This window comes from Chenopodium quinoa, unplaced genomic scaffold, assembly GCF_001683475.1.
Source record: "Chenopodium quinoa cultivar QQ74 unplaced genomic scaffold, ASM168347v1, whole genome shotgun sequence".
In the NCBI taxonomy this organism is placed as follows: Eukaryota; Viridiplantae; Streptophyta; class Magnoliopsida; order Caryophyllales; family Amaranthaceae; genus Chenopodium; species Chenopodium quinoa.
The window spans coordinates 1461972-1477693 of NW_018744955.1; the positions used below are offsets into that span (position 1 = coordinate 1461972).

The 15722-nt window shown below is 33.3% G+C and overlaps 1 protein-coding gene across 1 annotated transcript; it reads left to right on the forward strand.

Annotated features, from left to right (window-relative positions):
- The first annotated feature begins 13753 nt into the window (after positions 1-13753).
- LOC110706299 (ethylene-responsive transcription factor ERF022-like) lies at positions 13754-14661 on the forward strand. Its single transcript, XM_021884195.1, has one exon. The coding sequence runs from the start codon at positions 13818-13820 to the stop codon at positions 14385-14387; it is 570 nt and encodes a 189-aa protein (XP_021739887.1). The 5' UTR covers positions 13754-13817; the 3' UTR covers positions 14388-14661.
- The last annotated feature ends 1061 nt before the right edge of the window (positions 14662-15722 follow it).

A 15722-nucleotide genomic window follows, 5' to 3' on the forward strand; every position in this document is an offset into this window, starting at 1 on the left:
TTTTTTTTTTTTTATAAATAAAATAGTGTTATGTTCTTTGTTATTAATAGTTTTTTGTTCTTTTTTATGTCTTATGTTCTTTTATCACGTTCATTACATTTTAACAAAATGTTATTTTTACTTTAGATATATATTCTTTACAATTGTATACCATGTTCTTTTCGCTTTAATTAAATGTTCTTTTCACTTTAATTAAATGTTCTTTACATTTTTATACAATATTATTTTCGCTTTTTTTTTTTTGAACGGATGTACCATGCGCATGGTACATTCGCCTCCATGAACCACTGATTGTCCCAAATCGGGCCCATAACAAAAAAAAATGACCCCCAAAACCCTTAGAGAGCATGTCTTTGTCACAAAAATCGAAGAATTTATTTTAATTTAGTTAAATTTAATTTTTTTTTACGGCAGGTGGTGAATAACATTTTTTTTTAATGGTAAAGTAAAGCTTTGAGAAGTTTTGGTGGTAAAAATATTTTATTGTTTTTTTTTAGGTAAAAATTATAATTTTCTATAAGAATATGCCAACTAAAAATTATGTAGGTAGCATAATGTATGAAAGTTTATATTTAATAATTATTTAGTGTTTAAGTTACATATTTCCTCCATTTTTTAATTGCAACATTGATGATTATAGATCAATTTATTCGAAGCTCGGGCTTTTGAAGAGGAAAAATCAATATAAATGATCTTTTTTGTAAAACGAGCCTTACTAAATGAGCAAGATCTTAACATATATATGAACCACTTATGTGAGGAATTATAAGTGTTTATAATCAAGAAATAAAATACAAGTATAAGAAAATAATTTAGGGCTTTAAGACAATTAAGAAAAATAAGCATAAACAGTGCGATTCTGGTGCGGTTGGCCGTACGGTGCCCTAAAAGTAACCCCTTAAGTAACCCCACTTAAGTAATCCCCTAAGTAACTCCTCAAGTAACCCCCCAAGTAACCCCTCAGGTAACCCTACTTACCCCAATAACCACCAAAGTAACCCCTGATCGTACCAAGTTACCCTTGATCGGACCTAGTAACTCCCCTAGTAACCCCTGACCGGACCTAGTAACCCCCCTAGTAACCCCTAACCAAGTAAGTAACCCCTAATCCTACACCACATCAAAGCCTTAAACTCCACCACACCACCACCATCTCTCGTACTCACTACCCCACGCCACCAGCCCCAACGCCACTAGCCCTTAACCCTGATCCACCCAACCTAACACTGACCTAACCTGAACTCGAACCCACATCCAAAACCCACCCTAACCACCAGAAACCACGTTGCTGCCACCAAATCCGATCCCAAAACCCACTCTAACCACCAACCACGCCCAGCAACCCACACCTAGCCCCGATACGCATCCACCCTAACACTGACCAAACTCGAACCCACACCCAAAACCAACCCAACCTACCCTAACCACCACGCGCAGCAACAAACCCAAATCCAATCCACCTTAACCACCACGCGCAGCAACATACCCAAATCCAACCCACCCTAACCACCACTCGCAGCAACAAACCAAAATTCGACCAAAACACAACCAAACCGGAAAAAAAAAATAAAAAAATCTAACAAATACCTTAATTATTAACAATGGCTTCAAATAGGCTAAAAAGGTCAAATTCGACTATGAAAACACTAGATCTAGAGTTTTCATGGCCGAATTTGGCCTTAAAAACCTCTAAGTTATTTTTCGGCGACGGAGTTGAAGAGCTTCATGACGATCACGAGCTAGGTAGAAGGAAGTCGATGACGATCTGGGTTGGAGAAGGAAGTCGACGACGATCTGGGTTGGAGCATGAAGACGGTGCTTCAAGGATAAAAAAATGGAGGAGAGAAGAGAGAGAAAAAAAATTGTGGCTGGCCATACGGTGCGGTCAGCCGCATATAAAACTTTGTAATGCATAAATAGGTTTGTTGTTTTGATGCTAACTAGCCTTCTGGCCCGTGCAATGCACGACTTGTTCATAGAAAATTGCATTGAGAGATGAGTGAGAAAATACCAATAAATAATTATGAGTGTGATATGTAAATGAAAACATAAATAAAGAAATAAAAATTTTGGGACTGTAACTTAAAATGAGACTTAATAGAAAGAAGATGGAGGGACTAAAATCAAAGAGAGAAAATAAAAAGGTTGAATTAAAGAGGGCAGATGAAGATAAAGTGTTTAATGAAAGAGTTAAGAAGATTTGTATAATTAAAAATAAAAAATATAAAACGACATGTGGCACATTGAGTTGAAGATGATGATAGGGAAGTGTAATAGAATGATGACATACGTCTTTTTTTGGTTTGCTTTTTTAAATACGAAGTATAGATATAGATTTGAGTATATATAAATATTATAGAGTATTGATTATTTATAGCCTTAATTTTAGATTGTAATATACAAAATATAAAATATATACTCCATATATTGGAGCTTGAACAAGCTATAAACGAGCTTATAAACTAATACAAATGAGTATATGAACAAGATATTAACTAACAAGCCCAAATGAGTCGAACACATAGTTCTTCGAGCTAAGCTCGCTTGCCAAACAAGATTGCTCGAGCTCATTTATTTCTTAACAAACAGGTTTTGACCGAGCTTGTTAATGAATGCACCGGTGCATTGACATTGACATCCCTATGCCGCTGTTATGTGTTCCTAAATTAAAGTTAACTCTAGAGTGTTTTTTGTCATGATGGCTCGTGCCTTCCTTGTTGGTCTTCTCCAAAAATACGTAGTATTGTGATCTAGATAGCCATAGTATCACATACACTATCGCTACACGCATAATGCATGTTGTCCTCATGTCATGCTTTTTTCGTTTTGGACGATGGCCCAAGTGAAATATTTTCCTATTTCCTCAAAGCCCAAGTGATGTCCTCATGCGCAAATTATAAGGTGGACCATTGGTCCACCTTACTCTATGTGGTCCACCATTAGATTAACGCCACGTGTTTGCTAGTTGTAGTTTTCTTCTTTCAAATTCTCAATGTTTTTCTTCTGTTATTTAATTTCACTGATCTTCCCTCTTTCAATTATTTCCTAATTTCTCAATTCCCTCTTTTCAATTCTCTTCTTCTTCTTTTTTTAATCATCATCCATAATTTCTCTCTCCTCAATTTTCTCTCTCCTCAATTTTTCACCATTGTTGATTCCTCTGTTTCTTTATTGAATTTGTTCATCATTGTTGTTCATCGCCAACCTCAACACTGTAAGTTACATTTCTTATTTTATTTGATAATTATCACTAATTAGGTTTTTTGTTGTTGATGCTAGTTATTGATTTTTCATTTTGTTATTGATTTTTGAATGATGATTTGAACTGATTGTTTAATTTTTAGGTTTAATTAGTTTTAATTTCATATTATTCAATTGATTAATTGATGAATTGATCAAATGTTTGATTAATTTTAATTAATTTGCTGAAATTAGTGATTAGATTTTGATTACTTACTGCAGAATTCGTTTAATATGATTCTAAACATTCGGTTCATATGATTACTTAGTGTAGAATTTATGTGATCAATTACAAAGATATTCATATATATTATTCAATTGATTAATTTGATATTTAATGTTAATTAAGCTACTGAAAGTGTGACTGAAAGTATGTGTTGAATTTGATTCTTGATTGTAATTGCTTTTTTTTTTTTTTTTTTTTGATGATTTTTAGTTTCATTTATTATTTAATTGGTGAATTGATGTTTTAATTTGTATTTTATGATCGAATATAATTTGTTTATATCATGTTTTTGAACATTTTGTTCATATAATTCGAGTAACGCACTTTTCATTGTATATATTATCAAAATTGTTATTAGTATTATCATATTATGAACATAGTTTCTATATTTTTATGAACATTTAGGTTACTTTAATGAACCTTTCCGTTTTACATAAATCTCTGACTATGTATATATGCTTTTTAGAAAATAATTATAAACGTAATTATGAATATTTTTTTCCTGTATTTGAACTTTGTTGTTTTATTTTTGAACTCCAGTAATGGTTATTATGAATTGTGTTTGTTTATTGCAGTTATAACATATGAAGTTGTTTGTAAGGAAAGTCTAAAGGGCAAGCAACATTCTGAGTAGTATTTTGACGTGCAGAAGTTTTTGAAGGATGTTCAGTAGTTTGTGGTTGGGGTTTAGAAATTTTTCTAGGGGGTTCAGAGATTTTTGTAGGGTATTCAGTGGCTTGTGGTTGGAGTTCAGAAGTTTTTATACGGGGTTAAGAGGTTTTTGTAGGGTGTTCAGTGGTTTGTGATTGGGATTCAGAAGTTTTTGTAGGGGGTTCAGAGGTTTTTGTAGGTGTTTAGTGGTTTGTGGTTGGGATTCAAAAGTTTTTATAAGGTCTTCAGTGGTTTGTGGTTGGAGTTCAGAATTTTTTGTAGGGTGTTCAGTGGTTTGTGGTTAGGTTTCAGAAGTTGTAGGGTATTCAGTTGTTTGTGGTTGGGGCTCAAAAATTTTTGTAGGGGATTTAGAGGTTTTTGTAGGGTGTTTAGTGGTTTGTGGTTGGAGTTCAAAAGTTTATGTAGGTTGTTTAGTTGTTTGTGGTTGGGGTTCAGAAGTTTTTGTAGGGGGTTCATAGGTTTTTGGTAAGGTGTTCAATGGTTTGTGGTTAGAGTTCAAAAGTTTTTGAAGGTGGTTAAAATGTTTTTGAAGGGCGTTATGTGGTTTGTAATTGGGGTTCAGAAATTTTTCTAGGGGGTTCAGAGGTTTTTTTAGGTTGGTTCAGTGTTTTCTAGTGGCTTATCAGAAAATTCTGGGAGCTTATCATAAATTTATTGGGGCTTTTGGGGGTTATTCAAAAGTTTCTTTAAGGTGTTCAATAGTTCGTCTATAAATAAATATTAAACAACAAAAGAGGAAATACACAACATCCAAATAAATTATTATTCATACTAAATACTTGATAAAATTTATACACAAATTATTGCTTCATACATCACATATATATGGACATAAAAGACAACTTATATGAACATCAAACATGAAATATATGAACAAAAATATGAGGGATATGGAACGATTAACATCATATTTGCTAATTTTATTGCACAATCCACCAAAATTGGTTAAAAAGCTCAAAAAAAAAGAAAACAAATTTTCATTTTTTGACAAAATACAGGATACTTTATATTAAAGTGGATAGAGAAAGTAGAGTTTTTCCCATTTTTTTGTAGAAAATTTTAGAACTTCTAGTAAAAAAAAAAAAAAAAAAAATAAATAAAAATAAAAATTGTTAATGAGGAAAACAAAAAATAATATCCAAAAAAAAAAGAGAGATTAAAATCGAAAATGGTTGTTTATAGTTTTAATTTAGATTTTCAAATAATAAAGAGAATATCAAAATTCAATGGTGAAAAAACATAAAAAAAAAGGCTGGGCTTCTTTATATTGGGCGCAGGCTTCTATTGGGCGCAGATACCTTTGGGCTGGGCAGGAGATTGGGCCTGGTGGCATGTAATACCAATTGGTCCTCATATCATGCCTTTTCCGTTTTGGACCATGGCCCAAGTGAAGTATTTTCCTATTTCCTCAAAGCCCAAGTGAAAGCAAGAGCTTGCATTCTAACCATGACTATTCTATTATAAAATTAAATTTTCATCTAGGTATGAAGAGGAAAGGTGGTACATCAGCAAATTTCTCCGACCATCCAAAGAAGAAGCATAATTTTAGTTTATTTATTTGTATTTCTAAATTGAAGTGGTGTAGTAGTAGTTGTTTCTTGTGCAAGGCTACTCAAAATCTAACAAATATCGCTAGAGATGAGAAATAGTCTTAATTTGTATATGCTTTTTCCGGTGTAAAAAAAAAGGTGTAAAAAAAAAAAGAAAAAAAGGTATAATGACGGAAGACTTGTTGCACCGGCAATCTACAATATAATAAGTTGGTGTAAAAGAATAAAAATCTAGGAAAAAATGTTGACTTAAGTTATGATGAGATTTCATAATCAAAACCTTAATTAATTGATTTAGTCAAATGTCCATTGCTTCTTTCTTCTTTATTTGTGATCCAGCTGGTTTCCTCAAGTTCTAATTCATAACGTTTGTGTTGGTTCAACTTATCTTCTTTTCTTACTATTTCCGAATTTTACTTTCTACTTGTATATCATAGTTTAGTAGTTGGTGTTTGTGTTGCTGACTTTAATGCATATTAAAGTACACTTAGCATGCTTTAATATTAACTAATTTTCATGGATGATCGATTAAGACCATTGTCGGTGAGCTAGATTCTCCTCACAAGACACAAGCATGTATGACTAAACGGTCATTTTTAATTCTATACTATTACACTGCCTAAAAAAATTCTTAATTATTAATTAATTATTAGTAAGAGTGAATACTAATAAGAGTAAAGTTGTTTTTAACTTGAAATAGAAAGAACAATAAGTAATAATAAGTTTTAACAAGTATAAATGTTTTCAAAAAAAAAAGAAAAAAGTATAAAAAATTTAAATTTAGTAGTAAAAAACAATTTGAATTCGACAAAAAAACTTAATTTCAATTAAATAAGTTTAATTCAGTAAGAACTATTCTCTTCACCTTATTTTTACATAACTAAACATATTTTAGCTGAAATTAACTTATTTTACTCGGTTGAAGAGCTAAACTTATTTTAGTAATTATTATTAACTTGAGATGAAAAGAACAATGTTTTTTTTACTGCTCTCTAATCTAACCTAAAAGTTTTATTTTCTCTAGATATGTGGTTTACAAATCTTTATTATTGTTGTAGATGTCGTATGACTATCTATTAAGTTAAGATAATATTCTTTATTTAATTTCTGTCAAAAAAAAAAAAAAACCTAAAAGTTTTATTTGGTTCAATATTAGTAAATAAAGAGAAAGGATGGGAGGGAAAAGAAAGGGGAGGAAGGATATTTTATTTTCAACTAGGTAATCCCCTAGCGATGCTTAACTTTTTGAACCAATATATGAGATTTTGATAAAAAAATTTACGCAAAATATTGGGTGCGGGCACTCGCACCCAATAGTTTATTAGTGCAGCTGCTCTCCTTTTCTCTTTCTCTCTTCTTCTTCTTCTCTTCCTAATCTTTTCTCTCCTCTGCTCCTCTTTTTTAGATCAAAATTAAAATCAAAACAAAAATTCACATCAATTATATTGCATAAAACAATCATAAATTAATCAAAATTGTCCCATTTCTTGTCGATTGGTGTTCATTGCTTGAGGGCGGTTAAACGACGGTTGACGGCGGATTCGATGACGGAAACTACGAAACTGATGAAAAAGCTTAGGCAAATTTGTCAAAAAAAAAACCCTCTTAAATAGACCATTTTGCGAAATAAATCTTTTAAAAGCTTTTTGGCAAAAGAAAACCCAAAGATCAATTTTTGGTGAAGACAACCTGTGCCTCTAATTCACTTCATTAAGCTCTAATTTTTTCCTAATGACCCTCTAACTCTCACTTAGGGCCTGTTCTCTTCCGTTGAAATTCAGTTCAGTTCAGTTCAATTCAGTTCAACTCTTAATTTACGTCTAATGATATTGCTAATGATATAAAGCCAAATTTCATTCTTTTAAACTCTTATTATAACGACAACAACAACAACAACAACAACAACAATAATAATAATAATAATAATAATAATAATAATAATAATAATAATAATAATAATAATAATCAATAAGTAATAAATAATAATAATAATAATAATAATCAATAAATAATAATAATAATAATAATCAATAAATATTATTATTATTATTATTATTATTATTATTATTAATAATAATATTAATAATAATAATATGTACATTTGTATATACACATATGTATAGTAATAAATAATCAATAAATAATCAAAGATCACTAATCCGTAGTTAAAAATCACTAATTAATAAGTTCAGCTCAGTTCAATTCAGTTCAGTTCAGCTGAGTTCAGTCAATCGGAACAGGCCCTTATTCATTAAATAATTAAATTAATAAAAAAAAAACTTAAACCACCATCCATCCCAAGTTCCCTACCACCAACAAAAATAAAAACTTAAACCACCATCCCTACCATCACTCCACCAGCCAGCCACCATCTCCCTTTCCCTTTCCCCTTCCCATGGCAGAACCCCCCAAACCGAGCCGCCCTGAATCGTCGGCCGACCTTTCTCCCTTTCCCCTTTACCAAACCCCTGCTGCAACCCTCCCCCTTACCAGATCGGCGACGCAGCAGCGGCGAGGGTGAAAAAGAGGGGGGGTGAAAAAGAGGGTGAAAAAGAGGGGGGAGGGGGGAGAGAGCGAGTCAAGGAGAACAAGGAAGAGGGAGAAGAAGCGTGAGGGTTTAGGGAGGGGGGTTGCAGCGGCGATAAGCGGGAAAGGTAGGAGGGTCGGGTGGCTGTCGAGGTGGGTCGCTAGGAGTTAGGGAAGGGGAAGAGTGAAGGAGTTCTGTCTTCGATAAGTGCAACTACTAGATATATCAAGGATCACTATTATGGAGATAATAAATTCGTTCTTTTGGGTCGTCGTTGTTTGGTGCTAGATATGACAAATGATATTTGGGCTAGTTAAATTGTCCAAAGCCCAATAGAATGGATCCTATAAGGTCACACAACAAGGGTATTGGATTAAACAAGTAAGAGACCCATTAATGGGTCACATGAGATTATGACATACCACATGGAGTGTTGGGCTAGAGGTTTTTGACTAGGCTTAGGAGTTTGTGTTTCGGGGTTTTTTTTTATCTCCTCGGATACTGGTCGCGCTCTTCAAGCAATGAGACACGGACACCTGCAAAATGAACGAATATTCCTTTACCGGAATATTCGCCTCCGACGATCAAGTTAGAGAAGGGGAAACGGAAAGTTTAGAGAGAGAAAGTAGAGAGAAGTTGGAGCTCTTTAATGCTCTTTTTAAGGTTATGTCAGCATCCACCCCTCCCATCATAAATGAGTGGGGTATTTATAGGGGTGGGAGTGTGTGCCCCTTTAGGGTTTGTACCCTAAAATTCCGTGACATGATTGGCTCCGCAATCAGAGAGTGCCACGTGTCGCATGGGGGCGCCGCTTTGCGGCTTTCAATGACTTTCCTCGGGATTTGGGCCCTGATGTAATAAAGGCTCTTTCTCTTGTTGATTTCAGGTGCTCTTTAGGGCATCTAACACGCGTCATCTTCCCATAGGGACACGTGTCGCCCTTTGACTGGGCCACGTGTCACTACGGGATTGAACCACGTTTTTGGGGTAATTTTTACCCTAAACAGTTTGGGATTGACATGGGCTCTTATTTAGAGATATGATCTATAAATAAGATCCATGCCTAGGGTTGACATAAGTCACAATTAACAGTCAGTCAATTGTGAAACAAGGCAACCAGTATTCCAAACCCTAATCCATCTCTCTCTCCTCAGATACACAACTCTCTCTCCTCCCCTTCACGTCTGTACGGCCGGCCACCTTGGTGGCGTGTGTGGTGCTTGTTCGTGGTGGTTTGTGGTTAGTTTGTATCTCTCTTCTCCCTTTAATCTGTACCCATGGACCAAGTAGAGGAATCACACGCGGGGTTCTTATTCTCCTTATTGTTCTAGCTCGATCATATGTGGAATCACTCTACAAAGGTATTAATTCTAATTCTTTATGTGTTATGCATGATCTTGGGATTAGGTGCTATATGAATATGATTCATGTTTTCTGCAATCATACCTATAAACTCCTAAAATGGTATCAGTTAGCCTATGCATGTACATATATTGAATATTAATTCTTTGATAGTCCACAATTTTAATTCAATTAGGAGGGAGAATAATTTAATTATGGTTCAATCTTTATATTAAATGAGATTTAATTTTTGGAATTGTTTGAATATGATTTAAATTGCTCAATTATTCTAGCAAAATCCGATTTAAGCCCTAGAATTTTCGAAAATTGTGATTGAAATAAAGCCCTAAATTTTAATTTTGTGCTTAATTTTGATAATTTTTGAATATTTATGCTTCATAAATTTAATTAAATTGATTTGTTACATAAAATATGATTTTTTGTATAATCAATAATTTGATTTAAGAGTTAAATTAAATTTGAATTAATTTTGTGAAAAATCCTAGATTTGAAATTGAATTATGAATTTGATTTCAAAATTGAATTAGGCGTAAATGTTGTGTTTTAATTCAAAAGACCAAATTTAATCTAATTTTACAAAAGTGGTTTAATTAGATTAATCTAAAAAAAACAAAAAAAGAAAAAGAATCAATTTTTGGAGGGCCAGCCGAGGCTGGATAGACGAACCACCGTCACGTGGCCACGACGACTGAAAGAGGGGTAGTGAGGGCGGAGGCATCTTTAAGGTCATGGCTCATCAATTTTATGATTACATGATAATCATGTTCACTTTTAGGCCCTGTTCTCTTCACCTTAAAAAAATAATATTAAGTAAAAATAATTTCAGTTCAGTAAAAATAATTTCAGTTCGGTAAAATTAATTTCAGTTTAGTAAAAATAATTTCAGTTCAGTAAAAATAAGTTCAGTTGAGTAAAATTCAATTTTCTTGAAGAAGAATTATAATAGAAAATCAGTAAAAATAATTTAAGTTCAGTAAAAATAATTTAAATTCAGTAAAAATAATTTCAGTTCAGTAAAATTAAGTTCAGTTCAGTAAAAATAAGTTCAGTTCAGTAAAAATAATTTTAGTTCAGCAAAATTAAGGTGAATCAAACAGGGCCTTAGTATACTAAATAATTTAACATGTTCACTTTTTAATGCTAAATGTTCTTTTTTATTTTACGTGTCCATTATTATATTAATAAATGTTCATTTTTTTACGTGTTCATATTTTTTTACTAAATGTTCATATTACATGACCCGTTGCAGCTATCCTAGCTGCACTAGAGTGCAGCCAAGACTTATTAGTATAAAATATATTCTTGGGCTTTAGCCATCAGTTTAACCTTTTGGTTAAAATGATCCGTTAACATGATATCAAAGTCGGCATGAGAAGGGCCCATGCTCCATCCACATTTCAATCCCTACGGGCTATTATTGTGTGAAGAGGTGTGATGGAGTATAAATTATATAACCGAGCCTTAATTATCAGCTTAAGTTTTGGTTGAGATGATCCGTTAACTATAACTCTATACTAAATCAGGGATTTTTTTATTTAAATAACCAACCCCCCTAGAAAGTTAGAATCCCGCCCAAAACCTCACAAATATATATGCACTAGATTATCCCCGTGTGATGCACGGTTTTAATAAAAAAAAATTAGTATAGAACTCGTATATACTAATATAAAAGAGATTTCTTAAATAAAATACAGTTTGAATATTTTAGGAAATTTTTGGATGTTTGAATATTAGTGTTAAGAAATTGAAGAGAGAGAATGATAGATCTTAGTTGCTATTCAATTTACGATACTTTGATTTTCTATATTAAAGTCGTTGAAAGAACTTACTTAGCTTGTTTACGAAGTATCACATAAAAGGGGAAAAAATCCCTTAAAAAAAAAAACAAACTATCACAAAAAAATGACATCATCAATGGTTTTAAGTGGGAATTTTTTTATAAGAAAGCGACACATATACAGTTTTGAGAAGAGATGATGTCAGCAATATTTTGTTTTAGTAATAATTAATAGATATATAATAATTTTAATTATACTCAGTGGCGGATCCAGGAATTGTACCTAGGGGGTTCGAACTTCATCAAACACCCGATGTCCGAATGCACGGATATAAATCGAGTATTCAAGTATAAAATAGAGTGTTCAAATAAATACCAATACACAAGTACACAATAAAATGAGTTCAAATTTTAGTAAAATTGCGAAATAAAATGATCATATACAATAATTCATAAATTTAAAGTTTAAACTGGCTCATTTGGAACAGGGATTGATGTTTAAGTATTCATATTAGCCTCTTAGTGACTCCGGGACTGGTTTGAAGTTATGGCTCCTTACTTTCAGGCAACAATGTTTACATTTAGCAATTAAATCTGGAACTGATTCACGGCATCTGCTTGTGAAAGAAATTTTGAAACATAAAATTTTGTTTCTTATAGATTCTTATTTTATGATTTTTGTTTTGAAGAAAAAAAATAACTTAAATCAACGTATTTACATGTGCTCAAAGAGATAAGAGATGAAACATAAAAATAAAAAATAAAAATAAAAAAAAATTTAAATCACGACATTTACATGTTTTTTTTTTTTTGGCTATTTTCTAAGTTAGGTTGTTCATTTTATTGAGAAGACTACTGAGGATGGCATGATTGGCTACCAAGGATAGGGGAAAAAAGACAAAAAAAAGTAAAAAAAAAAAAAAAAAAAAAAAAAAAAAAAAAAAAAAAAAACACTTAAAATGTGTCTTGGTAGATTCGAACTTAGGCCGAGACCTGCTGCCCAACTCTACACTATTCTATCCAACTGAGCTACGCACAAAACATTTTATATTGTCTCAAATAATATTTATCTACTAATTCTGCTTTTTTTTTTTTTTTTTTTTTTAATAACATTATATATAATTCTGCCCCTGATTATACTACTGTATTATATCTACATTGGAAATATACACTCTCTCTCATAATTAGGGATAGCAGAGATAACACCCAATATTACATATTTACATGTAAAATTCTACTAATTTAAGTTGAATTGGTTAAAGACTTAAAGTATTTGATATTTGATGTAAAAAAAAAATAAAAATGTACACCCTCCGTCCCTTATTTACATTTCTGTTTTCCTTTTTGGGTATTTCAAAATTACATTCTTACTTTTCGTTTTAGTAAGTAAATTTTTGCCAAATATTCCAAATTATCCTTATTTTTCTGTTTTGTAATTAATGCTTTCTCTATTTTCTCATTGTTATTTTCTCATTCTCATTCTTATTATTGCCTTTAAAAAATTTAGAATCCATGTACATCACTTTAGATGAATATAATTGGTCCTTTTATTTTTCACCAAAAAAATGTTATTGCTCATTTTTCTTTTCAAATGATTGATGACATATGTATCATTAAATATTATTCAATCTTTGTTTTATTCAAAGACATCAATAAATGTTTTGTGATTCCCATTGTACTTTGTTTTATTCAAAGTTTCTTAATTCTCATGTAATTTTAGAAATAGAAATGTAAAAGAGAGACGGAGGGAGAATTTGATATCAGGGGATAAAAAAAACATTACATCAAAGTATCAGCTTTGAAAAGAGAAACTTTTTGGGATTATTGATACATTGTTCTTCTATTTAACTTGACTAGATAACTTATGGCCCACACAAGTAGGATATGAATATGGTATACTAGTGAGTACGGAGTAGTAACTAGTTTATTAATGGATTAGTATTTAGTAGGTCCAAGCTTTGTTCCTCTTCCGCCACTTATGATTAAACCGCGTCTTCAACAGGATACCTTATTTTCTTTTTTATTCCCATGTTCTTGGTGCTTCAAAAGTTCATAAGACTCACTAATATATCTTAATCTTTGTTATGATTCATGCATTTGTACATTTTTAACCCTTTAACATGTATAGAACACTAAAAATCAAAGATATTTTTCGACGTCAATGTCCAATTGGTTGCCAGAAGAATGCCATACATCTATAACCCAATGTTGAAAAAAAATAATCTGCTAAAATGACATACTAAACCTGCAATTGCTAGGAAGGTCAGTCTGTAATTGTTAGAGGTACATAGATTAATTAGTGCCCCACATTTAAGCTCCACTGACTAAGATGATCATTTTACAAAAGCTTGAGTAACGATGTATGTATGGATCTCTCTCTCTATATATATATGAGTTCGTGTCATTGTTTTATATGTTGATAATTTGTATAATAAAAGTTAGTCTAAAAACTAATTACTTTTTATGGAAGATAGCAACTCTTATGTTCGATCGAGAGGTGGCATTGCTTCACAATACAGGGGAGTAAGGAAAAGGAAATGGGGTAAGTGGGTGACAGAGATACGCGAGCCAGGGAAGAAGACGAGGATATGGTTGGGGAGTTTCGACACCCAAGAGATGGCAGCCATTGCATACGACGTAGCTGCATTTCATCTCAGAGGGCGTGGTGCTGTCCTCAACTTTCCAGAGCTGGCAGATGAGTTACCTTGTCCTGCCAGCTCTAGAGCAGAGGATATTCGCAGGGCGGCTCAGGATGCAGCCGCCCTGCAAGCAAGGGGTTGTATAAACCGCTATAACATGCAGGCTGCACAGGCGACTGCCCAACCCTCGTATGCCTCCTCCTCGTCCCCAATGAGGGTTGGGTTGTCGCCTATGCAAATTCAAGCTATCAACGAGTCTCCCTTGGAGTCACCACAAATGTGGTCTACCATGACAGACACTCAAATGATCGATGACTCTTTCTTCTATAACAATGATTTTGAAGCGGTTCGAGGTTGGGAAGATGAAGTTCCGGACGACTCACTATGGGATTAACTAATTCTTACGTCGTGCATACACCAAGCAAAAGATATATGGTTGAGGTGGAAATTGCAAATTTTTGTGCTATCCACCGATTTCAATATAACAATTACTAGTACTATTTTTAATTCGATTTTTGTTCATTCAATTGATGTTTGGTTATCGCTAATTTATACATTGGTTTGTACTGATCAAATGATTGCTTATTTTCATGCAACGCTCGATTTGCTGTTGCATGAAGTCATGAACTAACCAGAAGATGTTTTCTGGTTGATATCATATTATATTCCCGGAGTGCTTTGTTTAAAATTATTAGTGGTTTGTGTTTAATTATAACTTCTTAAGTTATCATAATCTATTCTAATTTAATTATTTTTCAAAGTGTGACTCATTGTATTTTTTTTAGTGGTATACTTTTGAAACGTGTTAGTTCCATTATTGTACTGTACTTTCCTATTATGGTAATAATATCGTTGTAGTAAAAAATGTTTATCTTATATATAATTTAGGAAAAATTGCCACCATCATTCCCAACTTTGCTTCATCCGTCGATATTAATCTCAACTTCTGTTTATTCCCTATCACTCTCAAATTTGCACCCTATTAATTTTTATCACCCCCAACTGATCATCCAACCTAATATAACAGGTTACAACACACTTGTCGGCGTATAATTTGATTTAAACAAAAATTTAAATTTTTTTATAAAACAAACAAAAAAACCAAAAAACCACCCATGCCCAGCTCGTTGCCACCGCGACCACCCTAACCTCTTCCCCCCTAGCGCCGGCAGCCGTCAGAATCCTTCCTCTCCCCCGGTGTTGGCGCTTCCCCGACCACCTCCCTTTTCTCCTTCGAGTACCATGAAATCCATTAAAAATCCACCATTCTCCGTTCCTTCTGTTGCTCTAGTGGTGGCGGTTACTGCAACTATTGCTGGCTGCTACTAGATCTGATGTTGCACTTGCAGCCACCACTCTCCCGCTCCTTTTACTACTAGACTAGTTGGTGGTTACCCATCCCCTCTCCCGCTCTTTCCAGCCCTGAACAACGCAACTCATCCCCTTTCCCGGCCACGACCATCAAAATCCACCCATCTCCATGTCCCACAGCCCTAAACCGTCCAAAATGAAACCCCTTTCCCTAAAACGAAATGGCCACTAATGGCCAAAATCGGCCAGTAAAGGGTTGAAATCAACCATTGAGCCCCAACATCGGCCGATTTCGCCAATTTGTGGCCTATTTTGGAGGTCGTTTTTGGGGAGAGGGGGTTGTTTTTTGGTGGGGAAACGACTGTTTAGGGTTGGGATAGGTTTTCCAATAGTCATGGGCTAGGAAAGGAGGGCATGT